The sequence below is a fragment of the Lepidothrix coronata genome, unplaced genomic scaffold, assembly GCF_001604755.1.
Source record: "Lepidothrix coronata isolate B3197 unplaced genomic scaffold, Lepidothrix_coronata-1.0 Scaffold34, whole genome shotgun sequence".
NCBI classification, from domain to species: domain Eukaryota; kingdom Metazoa; phylum Chordata; class Aves; order Passeriformes; family Pipridae; genus Lepidothrix; species Lepidothrix coronata.
In genome coordinates, this window is record NW_016690214.1 from 1,993,296 (window position 1) to 2,011,301 (window position 18,006).

Consider the following 18,006-nt stretch of genomic DNA (forward strand, 5'->3'; position numbering starts at 1 on the left):
TACCCACCATCAGCTCTGTGCTGCCTCTTGGTCTCTTCATTGGCGATCAACCCACTCCACCTCCATCTGTGCCTGCCACACAAAGCCCATTGCTTCACACGGCAGTAAAACCACTTCTTTTCCCTGTCTCATGAGTGGAGGAGCCAGTCTAGGTTACAAAAGAGAGGCAGGTGTGTGTTGCCTTTGACCCCAAGGGAAAAAAAAACCAAGCCAACCACAAAAAACCCCAAAAATCAAACTGCTCTGAGACACACGACTGTATTTACAATTCAGGAACCCACTCATTCCTGGTGAAAACATTCTGCCAAAGGGGGGGGGATCTGTCTCAAGTCACCTCCTTTTAAATCATTTAAATGATAACTTTAAAATTATTTAAGTTGTCATAATTCCCTGGAAAACAGAAACTGTGTCCTGCCCCCCCACACACATTTTGAGGAGATGCAGTAGAAACTGGAGACCAAAAAAGTGTGAAGGGTTATCTTAGGTATTTCAGTTTCCAGCTTTTCCACAGTCTCAATCAGAATTCTTGACACTGGGGACTTACAGACCTTTCCACTCCTGTGGACAGATGAAAATAAGAGGATTTAACTCCCTCTCAGCATGTTCAGTGTGTTGTTTTTTTCAGTACAGCACAATGAATTCCCAAAGTTTTATCTCCCTCTACCGGTGACTTTTTGTGCTCTCACCACACAGGACGAGCCCAAAATTAACTCGATTGTTGTCAGGGGATGGTGACTTGGCTGCTCCAACAGGAAAAACGTGGCAACAGAAGATAAGCTTAAAAGTAACATTATAGTTATATAGTGTATAGTTATAAGGCTGGAAGTGGAGGTTTTCAAGTTTCACTTTAGGTGACAAATGTTCTGCTTTCAGCCTGGGTTTTTTAGGTAATAAAAATCCTGGTTTTTCTTCAGTCAAGGGGATGTGGAAAGAGAGGGCAGGGTGAAGGAAGCAAACCCATGGATATTTGAATGGCAGCTACACTAACAGGGTTGCAAGGTTCCTTTCTTCTCACTTTCACTCTCTTTTACATTATAGATACATTTTTAATGTATCTTCAAACTCGGGTGATCCAGTCAGGATCCAGCTTTCTGGGACCTGGATGTAAAACACATCCAGGCTGAGCTGCTTCAGGTCACCACTCTTCAAATGTTTCCCTACTTCATCACGGCTGAAAATCCCCCTCTTCCCCTTCCCGCTGTCTGCCCACCAGAACTCGTCCATGACTAATCACCACGTGCTCCAAACCTTCATGAAGGGTTTCCAGAGACGGGAGTGGCCAACTTAGGGCAGCTCTGAGCTCCAGTGTCTGGGCTGGGAATCACCAGTGGGAAGAGATCAAAGCAGCACAAGTGGCTGAGACACTCAAACCAGACACAGGGGCCTTCTCACTGCAAACATCAGTCATGCCAGAGCTCCAGAGGAATTCCCAGGCTGGCACATGGAGACCAAGCTCTCCACAGGCTCCGAGGGGAAGGTTCAGGACCTGGACTCAACCCTGTGGAGTTAACACCAAACTAATCCATTAAGCTGCTTAGTTTCTACTGCCTCATTCATGACACATCCTCTAAAGCCAAAGGAAAAACACAATGCAGGGATGGGAAGAAAATAAAAGAGGCTGATTGCATTTAAGAATTTAAATCATTTTATTGCTTTACCTGCCATTAGGACAATCTATAACAAAAGGAATATAATATAATATATTAGCACATACAGTAAATCAGACTTATAGAGTCAGGTAACAATACAAAAATGGTCCTCTGGTTGACTATAGCTTCCTAGGGCAATAGACTTCATCAATTTGCTGAAGATAGACTAGCAAAAAATTACTTCTAAAGCCCTGAATGTTAGCTAAGGCAAAACTATGCCAATTGTGGTTTCCAACATATTGAAATTGCACACAAAGGTAAAGCTATAACTGTGTTTAATATTTAACTCAGACTTAGCTGATTTATCTTAAAATCTTGTAGGTAAAACTACAAAAGGGAGTAAACAGCAAGCTAAAAAGATGCAGTAGTGAAACTTGATTAGAAAGCCTTATATAAAAAAAATGTGCATTTTTTTTTTTCTGTGGAGCTCTAACTGGTTTACACAGTTTTTGGTGCTTTACTGTAACACAAAGAACACATATGAAGAAAAATCCTGCAGAGAGTCAAAACTAAAGAAAAAATTTTTTACCAAAAACAAAGAAAAAAAAAAGAACCAAAAAAAGGTAGCTTTTGCTTATTCCTTAAGGACTCTGGCAGAAATCCTCTACTCAACATCTCCTGAATAGAGAACTCAAAACCACAAGCATTTCAATCCCCTTCCTGGGATTTCAGATTCAGAAATGCTCTGAAACCTTTTGTAAAGGCTTGATACCTTCAGTATTATTCTGCATCAACGAGCAGACTCTTCCTGATTCTCTACATGCCTGGGAGAATGTTGGATTTGAATCCCTATCACCTCAGAAAGGAAATAAAACGAGGGCTCCATCGTTAGAGTAGTTGCACAACAAATGCCAAACTGCTTGCTGTCACTCCCAAATACAAACCTATGCTACTTTATATAAATTACAGTTTAAAGGAAACCTTAAAAATTGCCTACAGTTATTGAACCGTGGAATTCAGTAAAAACTTTTGGGAAGTCTTGGTGCACACAGAGTAATGGAACACAAAGCTGGGAAATACTGAAATACATTTAAGACTCTGCAACAGATTGAACTTGGGGAAAGAAAAAAGAAAAAAAAAAAAAAAGGAGTATGAAACACGTGTGGTGGAAATTCCATAAGCAAGAAAAGAAATCCTCTTGGATTCAAACTAGGTTTATAATGAACCATTTAAAAAAAATGATGAATCAACAGGTTTAAAAACTTAAAACAACGGAGTGTTGCAGGAAAGTTAAAACATTCAGTTTTTCTGCCTCACATTCTCTACCAAGAATGATGGATCTCTACAGACCAGCCACCTGCAACTGATGCTGGCCAGAAATACTCAGCATTTATTTTCCCTGGTAACAAAGGGTCACCTGAACTGATGATGATTATTTTTAAAGTCAACTGAGGATTAACAAAACAAGTCACAGGGAAAATCAAATGTTTGCTTTCAACTTCTACACCAATCTAAGCACTCAAAACATTACTAACAGCTGGACAGCTGCACATTCTTACACCAATCTATGAACTAGAGACCAGTCAGGCATTGAATGTAACATTTGGTTCTTGCCACTTGGAACAGGAAGAGTTTTAAATGGCAAATCTATGGCTGAAGGAACAACAAGAGAAAAAGATCAGGTGCAGCAAGTCAGCAAATGAATTAACAACTGCAGTAGTTCACCAGAACTATTAACCTTGAAAGCTTTTGATTTACACAGAAAACAGAACTAAGCAATCTTAAACCAGTGGACACAGGTACAATTATACTGGTAAATTCCAGCTGGGGCTTTCTTAGCAGCTGATGCCTCACGATTGAACCCAGGATTACAGTACCCAGAAAATGAAAAACAAAACAAAAACAAAACAAAAAAAAGAAACCCAGAAAACCCCAAGCCCCAAGAAGCTCAATTACAGGGGCAAGTTCTCATGTGAAAAGAAATACAGCAGGTGATGACCACAGCCTTAAATCCTGTCCATCAATTTGAGAAACACCTTTACAAGGATTCTTTTCCCCTCCCTTTCCTGTCACCTCCTTACTCTATGGCAATGGCATGGTGCCAGGAGGTCTCTCCCTCACTGAAGCAAGGCTGCACTGGCCTGAGTTGGACACTGGTGCACAGAGAGAAGCAAAACGTCTCCATAGAACTTTTGCTATTAATTTAATGGGACAGAGAGCACAGAAATAATATGCCCTAAATTAATGACAGTGCCATGATAAGCAGTTAATTTTTTTATCTTATTTTTTTTTTCCTTTCTCTCTCTCTCTCTTTTTTTTTTTTTTTTTTTTTTTTTTAAACCAGACAGGAAAGCTGCAAATGCCAGTGGCAACGTGGCTCTGCACAAGGGGAAATAAAGCAGTCTGCATTCGTGAAGCATGGCTTGGACAGGGAGGAAGGTTTCAGACAGACAGTGATACAAAACTGTTGTACTGCTGGATGTTCCTCTTGAGAATGTCCGAGCAGGGGCCCAGGACACGCTCGAAGCGGGGCCGGTCCAGCTTCACACATTTCAAGGGGCCCCGAGCGACGACTGTGGCAGCACGAGGCCGGTTCATCAGCAGAGCAATCTCACCTGGGGCAGCAGAAAGTGGGGACAGTGTTACAAACCAGCAGGCAAAGAAACCCCCCTGTTGCACTGCAAACTGCAGGGAGGGTAATTCCCGCTTCGACGCCGCTCAGAGCAACTGTCTGTGTAGTCACATTAAAAGCAACTGTTTAAAAGAACTACTTGATGATTTTGTTATTAGTAACCCTGTCCACATTCAAGTCTCTCCGAAGAAAGCCTAAAGAATTTTCAGCACTGGTTCTATCTGAGAAAAGGTCATGTTTCAATTTACCACGTAATTTTCCTAGTCAACAAGTAGTTATTTTTCTAACAGGTAAAGAATGTTACTGCTCGGTCCTGGTATTTCTAGGAAACTTAGGGCAACACAACCATGGTATTGAAGTAAACAAACAAACAAAACATCCATTAATGCACTAGACAGAAGCCTTTAACCCACAGGTGGCCAAAATAAAGAACTGAACTTCACCGTGGGGCTGTGGAAGACAAGATACTTGAAACCTCACTGGATTCCCATTTCATAAGTTTTGCACAAACATGCCAAAAGCTTTGTCTCAACTGCTAAACAACATATTTGGAAATGAAGTTTTCAACAAGCCCCTGTTTCTGTTGGTGATAACAACCCCCAACATTCCCAGCAACAGAGTGGAAGAAACCACAGCAGCAACTTTTGGGTTGGATTGTTTATATTTAAGCTGTTGAGCTGGTTCTCTTCACGTTCAGGACTGAGAAGAGAACTCAGTGCTCCTTGGAAAATACGTTTGCCTGTGTTATCAGAAGGGATGTTCAAAAGAAATGAGAAAAAAACTTTTCCTGTGTGCCCAATTAAAGCTCCTGAACTCACTGGCCTCCAAAAAACAGGCTTGCAAAAGGATAAGGAGGTTCTAAGGGAGAGTTAAACCCCTGAGGGGACAGCTCTGCAGCACCTGAACATAATGGCTGGGATATTATTTAGTTCAGGAGTGGGAAACTCAAGAGAACATCGTGGGAAATATCAGAAAATACTGAAATGACATACACAGAATGAAGTCAGTCCTAGATCCTGAGCTAAGCAGAGCTTTGGGCAGAGCCAGTGCACCTGAGTCCATCCCACTTCAGGCCTTGCAACAGAGAATTTGCTGATTTTATCATCTAAAGAGCTGAAAACCTGGACAATCAAAAGGTTTTAGCAAGGGGAAAGAGTACTAAGGAGAGAGGAACTACCTTAAACATGAGACAAAAAGTTAGGGGTTTTGAGAGAGGGGAGAGAGGGCAGTATTTAACCATTAAATTGTAGGTTCTGACCAGGTTGTTTTCTGACCTGGAGGAGAGAAGGCTAAGGAGGGAATCTGATTATCTTATTGCTGTGCTCTGCTACATAATGAGTGACTACAAAGACAAACCCACACTGCTCCCTGCACAGTGAAAGGCAGAGAGAAAGCAACAAGCTGCAGAACAGGAAATTCTTGCCAGGTATAAAGAGAAAAAAACTCTTCACAACACGACTGGTTAAACAGCAAAAGAAATTGCCCAGAGAGGTTGTGGGATCTCCACCCCTGGAGACACAAGAGACTCAACTGGACACAGCCCTGAGGAGAATGATGCAATTTCAAATTTAGCTCTGCTCATGGCAGGGAGGTCAGACCAAATCACCACCAGGCCTCTGCTACAGAAAAGTACTCTGGAACAATCACATCCTGTGATCTGCGTGCACACCTGAATGCCAAGTGACTCTGGTACTCACCTGACACTGGGAGAAACCACAAGAGTCCTAAGAGGTAATTAAGCAAATCCATCTCATCTCTACCATCCACACAGCACAGGTAAAATGATGTAACCACAGTTGTCACTATGGGACTCACCAAAGTAATCAGAAGGTCCCAGCCTGCCCACTTCCACAAACTCTTCGTTTTCTGACCGACGCTGTAACACTGCAGCTGTGCCCTGCAACAACCAAATCACAGCAGTCAAACAGCTGGAACTGTTTCATTCCAATAAACTCCAACATCAACTTCAATAAACTGTTTCATTCCAATCAACTCAAAACACTGAAATCCACCCAGAATCAGCTGCTTTGCAGAAATAACTGTTACAATGCCTCAGTTAAAAAACCGCTTCATAGTCCTTGCACAGTTCACCCAACTGCTCTATAAGAGCAGCTGCTCCTTCCTCCTCTCTAAGTATAAAATGTCTTGGGTGTTTATATGTCCACAGCACCAATTTCTTCCTGGTTTTCCTCATAACAGTAAGAATATTATGACTAGCAAAAAACTCCCAAAAAACACCAGACAGAAGACAATGAAATGTCTAGCAAGATATTAATGACTATCCAGAACAGGTCTCTACTATGCTGAAAAATTAAAACTGGTTTCAGCCAGAAACTTGTTACTTTTTTCCTGGAAGTGCCATTTGTAAAAATAGCAAAACTAAATATAAGCTTTTGCATGTCCAGCAAGAAGATGTTTCTTTAGGGATCCTCTGTAAAGACATTCTTGTGTTTTGTTCTTCTCCAAGTGTTTGTTTAGGGACAGAATTAAAAAAAAAAAAAAAAAGTCAAGTTCTGAGCTTTTAATTTTGACCTCACTTACCTCCAAGATAATGAAGAACTCATCTCCTGGCTCTCCCTGGACCACAATCTTCTGCCCATCCTCAAACTGTACCGGTTCCAAAGCATCAGCTACAGTGAGACGCTCCCACTTGTCCAGAGATTCTACAGAGTTAACAGTTCATTAGCAGAGTGCCTTCTCAAGGCACAAATCACACTTTTTGCTCTGTATTTATACAGAGGTCAAGGTATTTCTGGCTACATTCGTGCATCAGATATCAGGATCTGAATTAAGAGTCATTTTGGATTGATGCAGAAGAGCAATGCAGGGTTTGCAGCCACTTGTAATGAATAATCACAACAGCCTGTAATCATCATAATGTTGGGTAACAGCTTCATTACAATTTATTCCACTTCAGAACAAAAATCTTCTCACTTACCCAATATAGATACTTTACTAAGGAATTTCTCATACATATTTCTCTTTCTCAAAGTATTTCCCTACAAAAAAAAAAAAGAAAAGAAAAAACCAAGCACACAAAGTAAGTTTTCTTTCTGCTTCAAATAAAACTCAGGACAAAAATAAATTTAACCAGACATACTGCATCCTGTCTCACAGACCCCCAAACCCACAAGATTAAGTGTTTTGAAATTAAGTTATTTCAGTAATGTTTCAGTTGAGCAACATTCATAAAGTACCCAGCATTTACTGCAGCCTTGTTACATTCTCACTTAATACTGCACTGGTATTGTTTTGCTCACTAATGCAAGATTCTCCCTTGCCCTGTGCCTGAGGGATGCATGTTGAGTAATCAGCTTTCTGATTACAAAAGAGATAGCAGGATTTGGAATAAATAATTCCAGCAAAGGACAGGCACAGGCAGAAGGTCAGATGACCAGTGTAAGTCAACCCAAAAGGCATAATTCCAGGTTCTGAAGGGTACTTGCCATCAGGATCCTCCTGTAGCTGTCTCTGTCGATGCCCCACAACTTCACGTTCGTCTTGGCTTTGACGGTTGCAGCACGAGGGGTTCCATAAATGAGGGCAAGTTCTCCAAAGCTCCCACCCTCACCAACACTGGTGGCCCACTCACTGTTCACATAAACCTGAAAGGCAGAGCATCCTGTGGTCAGAGACACCCCATGTCCCTGCTGCCCTCTATTTATAGTACAGGGAAATTCCCACATCTGTACCCTTGACCATTCCAGGGCTTTATCAGCACTCCCAGCCCCAGCCCCATTTTTACTTTCATTGTCTCTCCTATATCACATGCACAGACTCTACCCATGGGAACTCCTGAGACCCTTTGATAGGAAATAAAATCCCAACAAGGTCTCTGTCAGAGAGAGCTACGAATTAGCTGGACTGGAAAATAAAAAGCCTGTCCCACACCTCAACCAGACTCCACCCTGCAGTTGTAAAACACTTCTATTGTGTCCGTATCCAAATCACTCATTTTCAAACCCAGCCCAACTCACAGTCTGGGCAGCCAGACTGAGCCATTAAGGAGCAAAATAAGCTTCTACAAGTATGAGAGAAGCTGCTAAAGGCAGTGCCTGTAGAAAAGGCCTGCAAATATCAGAGTATTCTTCTGCTAGGAATGAACATATCATTAATAAACTACCAATAATGCTTACATCCATTTCTCCTTGATCAACAACGTAGAAGTTATCACCTTCATCACCTAAAGAAGAAAAAAAATTGAATCCACACCAGAAGGAGTAAATCTCTGCAAACATTCACATTTCACAGAACTGTCATCTCTGACAACTGTGATGTTTAGACTCCAATAAGGATGACACATTTTTGCACAGCTTGAGGGTGAAATTTCACATTTTGCTGCTTTCACACTCCTCACAGCCCTGTGAAAGGGGACATCTACCGGTATCTGGGAGATCAGCAGCAATTCCAGGAGTACTGGATCCATAAACTGACATAACATGTTCTACAGAGTCATCAAATGATATTCCCAACAGATAATAAATTCAATGAAACCACATCCTTGCTCCATTCGCTTCAGCATGAGCTGTGCTTCAGGGAACACAACAAGAAAGGGTCACTGCAGCCAGACAATGTTTTTGTATTTCAAAAAACCCCAAAAACTAACAAGAGCACCAGGCCAGAGTCTGCTCCCCACCCTCAAATCATTCAGCAGTGCAAACACTGTGACTTACCTTGCTGTATGACAGTCTCTCCTGCAATGTAAGTGACAGGGAACATGGCATCAAAGATGTCACTGAAGAACAGGACACCAAAATTAGACAAAAGCCTGGACAACTCCACACATTCACATCCTCCACCTGTACCCCCCACCCACCAAAACTGCTCCTGTAGCCTCTGTATGGTTACACTGACCATTGGCTGGGCAGTTTTGGACACTGTGACACATCCACTCTGAAGTTTGCCCTTCCAGAAACTTTTTAACACTCCAAAGATTCCCTCCTACCTTCTCTCGTTATCGTCGAGATGGGTGAACAGCACATTCTTCTCAATAGCTTTTGCCAAAGCAGCCATAGTCTTATAATCTTTTGGAATAACCTAGGACATCGTCAGAAAAAAAGCAACTGATTCATTTTTTCATGACAAATTTGTGCATTTCACAAGGTAAATAAATTATTTCAACAGCTACAAAACACTGCCTGAATACTTCCAGTTTCTTCCAAGCACTATAGATATAAACCCCAGTCAATGTTTACAGCCAGTTTGACCACATAAATAGAATCTTCTATTACATTATGCATCTGTAAAATCATCATCCCATGCTCAGTTTATAAGTTTTTTTGCAAGAGGACAAGTATCTGTTCAACCAGTGTTTTCCTGTGAACAGCAGCAAGTCTGCTCTGCCATTAGGCCAAATTTATGTCAGTGCAGCTGTTGAAACACTTTGTTTATATATAATATATATATATATGTACATCTAATTATATATCACTTCAAAGGCAACAGGTCTAAGCAATGCATAAACGTTTTAAGTGCAGACAATTTATTCTATCCACAGAAGTCTGCTTTTTATTTACTGATTTATTTAATACTCGGGGTAGAATAAACCCGAGTTTATGAACTCAGGGTTCAGATAAACCCTTGGCCTGCAGATGTAATTCCTAGCAACGTTTAAAAGCCTTTTAGACACCTTTCTAACATAAGATGCAGCATCCTCTTCTGTGTAGACTTCTGCACTGATGGCCCCACGTCGTGATCGATACTTCACCACAGGGTTCAGAGGAGGAGGAGGAGAGATTTCATCCTCCCGGGAGTCTGAGCGAGAACCAGACTTCAGCTGATTCAACAACTGTTTTGTTTCCTCCTAAACAGGAAGGGAGACATATTTGTGTCACTTAATCCAGCAAAGAAAAAAAAAAAAAAGAAAAAAAAAAGGCAGTCATATATCAAGTTCCAGTTTCTCCTGCCAACCCGAGGGAGCTTCCTGTGTACTATTATTCCCACATTAAGGCAAACAGGAGACTGCAGCATCCAAGATCAAAGGCCTTTCAAAATAGATGGTGGATATGCCTCTCATTCATAACAGTCATGTCACAGTGGTGTTTCTTTCAGTCAGTCATACTTAATTTATTAAACTATCAGTGTAAACAAGTCGATTCTACTTTCTGCCAAGACATTGGCATCATCTTTCTGATGAAGACATTCCCCAAATGCTGGAGGCACCTTCCCAGCTGCAAACCCCACAGTTCCTCCCTCAGCTGAGAGGTGTTGAAGCCTTTTGGGATTCGAAAGACAGAGGAGCAATTCCTCAGAAATCCACGTTACATGAGAAGCTTTTGAAACAGGTTGAGTCATGGACCAACTTGATACTCATTAACCAATGTTTATTTTAGGAGAAAGAAACACCAACAGCACTTACAGAAGAGCTGGAGGAAGGATGCTGAAGGCCAGTCTTGGATTTTTTTTTATGGAAGCCACAGATTTGTCCACTTTGCACAGCATTGTATGTTTTCCTTATTTCCCTCAGTTACCTGTCATGTTGTAGTGATACTGTAGAAGACCAGGGTACTTACAATAAAACAAAGTCTAACTTCACACACAGAAATTTGATTCTTCGGAAGATTCACCTTAATCAACTAAAATCAGATTAAAAACAAAATCAGCCAACCCTGCAGTCAGAGCATTTGCACCATAACAGCTCAGATGACACTCCCAGCATTAGGAAACAGAGTTTTGGGACATTCTGTAAAAGAACAAGGAGTCTTCTGTTCTCCAAGAGCTCCAGCCCTTGTAAAAGCTGGGTTTGTCCCAGCGTCCTTGATCCCAGCTGGGCAGAGCTGCCTGGCTCCGGAGGTGCAGGGAGGCCATGGATAACAACACCACTGAGGGAAGGGCCATCAGGAAACCATTCCCGGATTTACATTCCACCTCTCCCGGAGCCAAGGAGCAAGTGCTGCTCCATCGACTCACGTTTCACTTCCTGCTTTCTGCCCATTGATAAAATGGTGCCACATTTCACCACGGTGGGAGCAAAAGGTATTTTAGAACTTGTTTCTATCGTCTGGTTTCAGAGGAACAAGTCTCGACAGAGATGAAATTAAAAATAGCCTGAGCAGTAATAAGTGTTTGGTTTAAACTGCCTCTCCAGAGTGGAAAACACCATCAACCACAGAAACATGTTTGTTCACATACACAAAAAAGGACACTTACTTAAAAAGTGAACACCAGCTGCTGTGTTTTTCCCAGTATCACATAAAATATTAACTATTGTGATCAGAGATTGAAGCACTTCAGCAGCATTTAGTGAGGGAGCTGTGTATCCAAACACTGCTCAAGAGGCTCACCAGGGCAATGCCCCACTCAGGGGCAAGAAAACTGCACTGACAGAAAAAATACAACTGGTAACTTCTGCCTGATACAAAATTTAACATTAACATACTTCCTTTAGTATATTAAGGTAGGGCATGGACACAGAAACAAGCTACAGGTGGGTAAGAATGTATTAATTTAGAATATACCTGCTATTCTAAGTAGTCTATTTACACACTCACCAAGAGGAAGGTTTTCCCTGGATGAGACAAATCATAGAACAGAACCAGAAAATATGATGAAAAAGATCTCCAAGATCATCAAGTCCAAACAGCACCAAGTCAACTAAACTGTAAATCTCCAGACATTCACATCATACATTGCAAGACTACCCTGTGCCATGGAGTGACACCCTAAAATCTCTTTGTTTTCGTCTTTTGAAAATACAGCTTCTATAATTTCTGATACTAAACCACATTTATCACACCACCAGATCAGAGAAAAATGGCAATAGGACCTGGTGAAAGAGTGGCAGTTGTTACTCTCAGTTACCTTCGAATTCAGCCGGTGTTTATGAGAAAAATATGTTTGTTCAGGTTTAGAAGCTCCTCAAATTAAACACAAAGTGGACAAAGACACTCAGTTTGCTCTGCACTGACCAGTATAACCATTCCCAGGACTTGAGGAAGATTTAGTAATAAAGTTAGTCTATTTATTACATCCAAGTTTAGGTCCTGGCCTTTCAGATGATGAAGCAGTTCAAAGTTTTAGTGTCAGTGATCACTAAATGAAAATTTTATTTTTCCTGATAAGTAACAAATATGCATCAAGTTTATTTAAAATATTACAAGAAAGTGACACTTCACATACTCATATTTAAGCCTATCAGCTACTGAAGAAGAGCTTCACAACTTCAGAATTACACTGTACCCTGTATAACCTGCAAGTTGTCATCACACCACACACAGTCTCAACTTCTTCTGGCTAATTAATATTTAATTTATATCAGCTCTCCACACATTTAAAAAAACTTCAAACATTCAGAAGCTAAAAAAGCATTTGGAAAAAAAAAAGCCTGCCTGCCATTAATTCACAACTGCACAGTACATCCTTCTTAATTATCATGTTTTGCCAAAGAAACACTTAGGAAAATGGGAAAATACTCAGCTCTGTATCTGTGGAGGCACAGCAGGTGGTGGGGAACAGGTACAATGACTCCATGTCAATCACATTTCCTAATTCCAGAGTTCTCTAAAGGCTAATATGCACATAACTGTACTGCACATATGCACTTATTTCAGAGGACAATCATGTCCAATATCCAGGATTCATCTGCCAGGCTGCACTATTGATCTCTACATTAAATTTCCATAGCTCGAGCTACATTACACAGCCAAGCCCAGCACTGGGGAGTTATTAGAGCTTTTAGCATGTATTGGTATTACCAGACATTGGCACAGCAAAAAAACCAGAGGCCTTAGTCCACCAAACCAGATAAAACAAAACCATTTATACAATCAATGTGTAGTAACTGGATTCACCTAACAGCTCTCATAACCCAGAAGAGGATATTTGAATTCCTGTAGTAGCTGCAACAACCTCGGAGGCAGCAATTTTAATGTTTCTGAAGAGAAATTCTAAAGTGTGTTTAAATGTCTGCGACGTATTTTAATAACATGCCAATGAATCAGCTCTGTTTGTGTGCAGTGGGAGAGATGACTTGTCAGGAGAACAGAGGGGGAAATAGCAGCCTCACTTCAGCTTTCAATGGTGCTCCCTCAAAAGTCAATCTTGAAAAAACAGACTGGATGGAACTGAGGTGGAGACACAGTCAAAGAGCTGAACAGATTTAGAAAGCACATTGAAAAGTTGCTCTGCTTTAATAAAGATGTGACAGACATGACTTCTGGAAGGTGAGGCAGATTCAGTTTCAATCATTTTTGCTCTACCAGAGCTAATTACTGGGTTGGAGCTGGTTAATGAGAGCACTGAGCATTTGTGCTTTCCAGACACGGATGTCAGGGAGTTTGGAGCCAGCACAGGATGTTCAGTTCCGTTACTTGACAGCTGTGAAGGAACATTTTACCTGGGTAAACTCACAGCAGCACATCAGGCTGGGTGAGGAAATCACCCACAGAAAGCTGCAGCAATTTTTAAATTCAAGAAGAGAAATGCTCCACTTTCACTTGTAGCTCCAGCAGCACTGGTGGGTTGTACAGCCCATGATAACAGACCCTGACCAAAATTGTAAGAGTGATTTCAGGGGAAAAAACATGACCTAACCAGTTCAATTTTCAGCTTCCTTGTAGGCTGATGGAGTACACAGACAGCCAGTTTGCACCAGAATAAAATCATCAACTTACTCAATTCCAGCATATATGTCATGAAATTCAGAGGACTTGTCTTGCTAAAAGAAAAATTAAATTTCCTTCAATCTTAAATATTGCATGTTGACCATAAATCCACTACATTTTATATCCCCCTGTATGAATTGGTTTACAATCTATTCTAAGCACAGTACTGCAGTTTACTTTGTAAAACTTTGTATATCAATACCTGTGGTGATGTGTTACAAATTATTAACCTGTCAGTACTTCCAAACCCCAGAATCCAAGATGAGGAAGGAGGCAATGGATTTTTAGGCACCTAATGATTAACTGCTGCAACTACACACACACACAAAAAGAAAGTGAGAGCTTTTGTTCACTTCATAAGCAAAATGTTCCTCAAATACATTGTGGTTATAGCAGGTTAGTTTGCACCTTTTGGTCATTTTCTAGTATTTACCTTGAAAACTTCTATTAAAACACAATTTCCACTATATATATTTATGCTCTCTAGTGTTATTAGCAGCGACCTAGAATTAAAAAAAAAAAAATTAAAAAGGTATAACTCCCATGTACAGCAAATACTGAAAGCAGCACTTGCAAACACTGCTGTACAAGGTCACAGCTGCATTATTTACAAATCCCATATTCTGAGTACAGTCATTGTACCCAACCTTTCCTCTGCACAAGACTTTAAACTTCCCATTTCCATTGCAGCTTCTTTTCCAACCTGCCTGGATATCAATATACAAAATTTAACAGCTCAAAAGAATGGGAAATCACCGTTTCAGCTGTGAATGGTTCCCATTCCCAACATCCCAGAATGTTTACAACAACAACAACAGAACCACCAAAGAGATCTCAGGACAAATGCAAGAGGAACAACAAAGCAGAACACTGAACTCCCTAGAGAAGGCAGGAACAGGCTCGCTCTTCCAGAGATCTGGAATGCAAATACTTCCATTTGACTTCACTAGGCCTGGATAATGCCACTGGCACCACTTCTGTGCTCTACCCCAATTATTGGAAACCAGTTGTCTCAATGTAAGAAGCCAAATGACATCAGCAGTGTCCATCCAAGGTCAGACTCCACAGTCATCCAGCCACAGACACCCTTGTGCACGCTGACAATCAGTTCCTATGAGTAAGCAAGCACTGGACTGGCATTACATCTGCATCCCAGCTGGATAAGTCTCCTTCTCAGCTTATGCTCTGTCCTACATGCTTTGGTATGACAGAGGTGTACAAACTACTGGAAAACATCATTTCTTTTCCAAAAGCACCATTTCCAATTTCAAACAGCCAGCACACGGACACTGGTCAAATCTGCAGCTCAGCCCCTAAATCACGAGGATAGATTTAAATTCAGGTTGTTCCACTCTCCTTCCCTCCCATCCTGTATTTTTTACCTTCTCCAATCTTTCAAAGTACTCTCTGATGAATCCCATGGGTCTTTCAGGTCTGACTGTGCATAACTGTACAATGCAATCCTTCAGAAGCTGCTGGATGTTGTGTTTTTGGATGTAAAGTTCACATTCCCGAAGGCTACGCTCCTCCTCGCTGCTGCTGCTGCTGGAAGCTGCCATTGCTGAAGGGAAGAGAAAGAGAAGGTTAAATAACAAGTGGAAACAAAGATGCAGCTGCCTAAAAGAAAGTTATGCTGCTTTATCTTGCTGATATCACAGCATAAAACCACCTTTACCTGCCAGAGCAGTAGCTAAGCTAAACTGTGAAAGGCTGGGAACTTATTTAGCACCTGGAGAGAAATCAAAAAATCTGGGGTCTCTACAGCCACAGGCACAGAAAGAAAAGCATTTGGTTCAGCTGAAAAAGCTTCAACAACCCAAGCCCTGTGAGCACTCCAAGTCAGGGAAGATTCCACCTGAAGTTTCTGCTGCTTAAACTGAGTATCTTGTAGGGCTGGAGGATCCCATCAGAGAGGTCTGTGTGGGGTCAGGGGGATGGTGGCCAGGAGAGAGGTGGGTGGAAGCTGGAAATCTGAGAGGCCATAATGGGAAGTATTCGGAAGTGAAACATGTTAACGTTGAAGCCAGAGCCAGTTCTCCAAATGCCAAGGCAGAGCCTGCTAACGGAAGTTATGGAATTAGAAGCATCACTCCTAAAAAACCCCTCTCCGGTTTAAACTGGTCCCTCCTTCATAACTTATTTCATGGATACACTGCAAAGCCAAAAATACTTTGTCAACTATAAATAATGAAGAGTACAGCTTTGAACACATCTGTGATGGTGCCAGGTTTTTAAAAGACGTTATGGAGGCAGCTGAGACACTTCCAAAAATGTTTGTAGGCAGTTTTTTCCCCCCTTTCAGGTTTGTATTGGGTTTGATAGTGGGGGAGCTACTGGGAGACTTCTGTGAGAAGCTGTTGGATGTTTCCCCCATGTCCAATGGAGCCAATTCCTGATATCTTCAAGATGAAACTGCCACTGGCCAAGGATAAGCCCACCAGGGACAGTGGTAGAGCCTCTGAGATAATGTATTTAGGGAGACAGGGGGAAATGGATACTTCAGCTGGAGAAAGGAGTGGGAATATTTGAGAGAAACAGCCCTAGAGACCCCAAGGTCAGTGCAGGAGGTGCTCCACAAGCTGGAGAAGGGATTCCCCTGAAGCCCATGGAGGTCCACAGGGACAGATCCGCCTGCAGCCTGTGGAAGTCCAGGGTACAGAGATCCACTTGCAGCCTGTGGAGGTCCATGGGGGACAGAGATCCACCCACAGCCCCTGCAGAAGTCCCAGGATGAAGCACAGGATGCTGTGACCCCATGGGAAGCCCATGCTGGAGTTGGTTTGCCAGCAGGACCTGTGACCATGGAAGGGAAACCACACTGGAGCAGTTCATGGAGAGCTGCAGCCCAGGGGGAGGACTCATGCTGGAGAGGTCCATGAGAGGGACCCCACACTGGAGAAGGGGAAGGTGTCAGGAATCCTCCCCTGAGCAGGATGGAGCAGCAGAGACAACACCTATGAACTGACTGCAGCCCCCATCCAAGGGAGGGAAGAGGTAGAGAAAATCAGGAGGCTGGGAAGAAGGCTGGGAAGGCTGGGAAGAAGGGAGGAGGGCAGGAAGGTGTTAGTAAGATTTGGCTTTATTTCTCATCCTACTCCAATTTGATTGGTTTAATTTATCACCAACCTCCTCAAGTCGAGTCTGTTTTGCCTGTGATGGCAACTGGTGACTTATCTCAATCCATGAGCCTTTCCTTATATTTTCCTTCCCTTGTCCAAATGAGGAGGGGAGTGATGGAGCAGCTTTGGTGGGCACTTAGTGTCTAGCCCAGATCAACCAACCACAAGGTTATAGAACCATTTTTAACCATATATTTACATATATATATATATATATAAACATACATATATGTGTTAATACACATATAGATACATACAGGCATTTCATATAATTTTTTTTTCGTAAGGAAATTAACACTGTGAGATCTAAAGAAACAGGAAAGAACTTCTCAGGGCATTTTTGATGAAATACAAAAAAAGTTACCTGGTACAGGGACCGTGGCAGCAGCTTATTAATATGCAGTAAGATATGTTGATCCCGGGATCAGCTTTCGAAAGGGGGAAAAAAAGGGATTCAGTCAAAACATCTTTCAGAAATGACAAGTCACCAAAGGCACATCACGAGTTTTATCCTGCTGAGGCTGCAGCAGAGAAACTCAGGGCACAGAGGCAACACAGCGCTGTGCCCCTGAGAATTCTGCTGCTGGAGATTATGGAGTCAACCCAGAATTGCCAACGCTTCGGACAGGTTTCATTCCTGTCACACTTAATCCCTGCTCAAGCACATACACACGTGTATTTTGCGTTGCATAAACACTAAAAGCGTGGCCTTCTCAGGGGCTGAGAAAGCGCCGAAAACTACTCCAGTGGCTCCCTTTGTTTCGCAGGTTCGCACTGAAGGTCAGCGCCAATTAAACAGCCCCGGGGACACCCGGTGACCGCCTGCAAATCACACCCTGCGAGCAGCACACGAGCCGGGCAACCCCGGCACAGAAAACAAAGTATCACGGACAGGACGAAACCTTCAGTGTTTCTACGAGGCATTTTTTTTATCCCCTGCTTATTCCCAAAGCCTTCCCGACCCCCCCCACCCCACCCCAATGGCGCGGCTGCCCAGCCCAGCCCGAGACCCGGGGCCTCCAGGAAAGCCCCGACGCGGCCCCCCCGGGGCTCGGGGACGCAGA

The 18,006-nt window shown here is 42.3% G+C and overlaps 2 protein-coding genes across 2 annotated transcripts in view; one reads left to right on the forward strand and one right to left on the reverse strand.

Moving 5' to 3' along the window:
* The window catches only part of FAM20A (FAM20A, golgi associated secretory pathway pseudokinase), a 19,118-nt gene extending 15,074 nt beyond the window's left edge, over positions 1-4,044 (forward strand). Inside the window, exon 12 of the mRNA XM_017811932.1 lies at positions 3,934-4,044. The gene's annotated coding sequence lies outside the window, so the exon portion shown is untranslated. The remainder of the gene's footprint in view (positions 1-3,933) is intronic.
* On the reverse strand, positions 1,627-17,475 carry PRKAR1A (protein kinase cAMP-dependent type I regulatory subunit alpha). Its single transcript, XM_017811936.1, has 11 exons — positions 17,307-17,475; positions 15,206-15,384; positions 9,851-10,024; positions 9,167-9,258; positions 8,895-8,956; positions 8,358-8,404; positions 7,668-7,826; positions 7,160-7,220; positions 6,763-6,884; positions 6,037-6,118; positions 1,627-4,204 (listed from the first exon to the last, which is right to left on the reverse strand). The coding sequence occupies exons 2-11, from the start codon at positions 15,380-15,382 to the stop codon at positions 4,032-4,034; spliced, it is 1,149 nt and encodes a 382-aa protein (XP_017667425.1). The 5' UTR covers positions 15,383-15,384; positions 17,307-17,475; the 3' UTR covers positions 1,627-4,031.
* Positions 17,476-18,006: the final 531 nt, after the last annotated feature.

What these genes read in the sequence shown, in the direction of transcription:
- PRKAR1A (XM_017811936.1), bottom strand. Translation starts at nt 15,382, where the DNA reads ATGGCAGCTTCCAGCAGCAGCAGCAGCGAGGAGGAGCGTAGCCTTCGG. An exon ending in AGAGACTGTCATACAGCAAG is followed by an intron (nt 8,405 to 8,894) that starts GTAAGTCACAGT and finishes TTTCTTCTTTAG; the next exon opens with GTGATGAAGGTGATAACTTC. An exon ending in AGTTCTTCATTATCTTGGAG is followed by an intron (nt 6,119 to 6,762) that starts GTAAGTGAGGTC and finishes TGGTTGTTGCAG; the next exon opens with GGCACAGCTGCAGTGTTACA.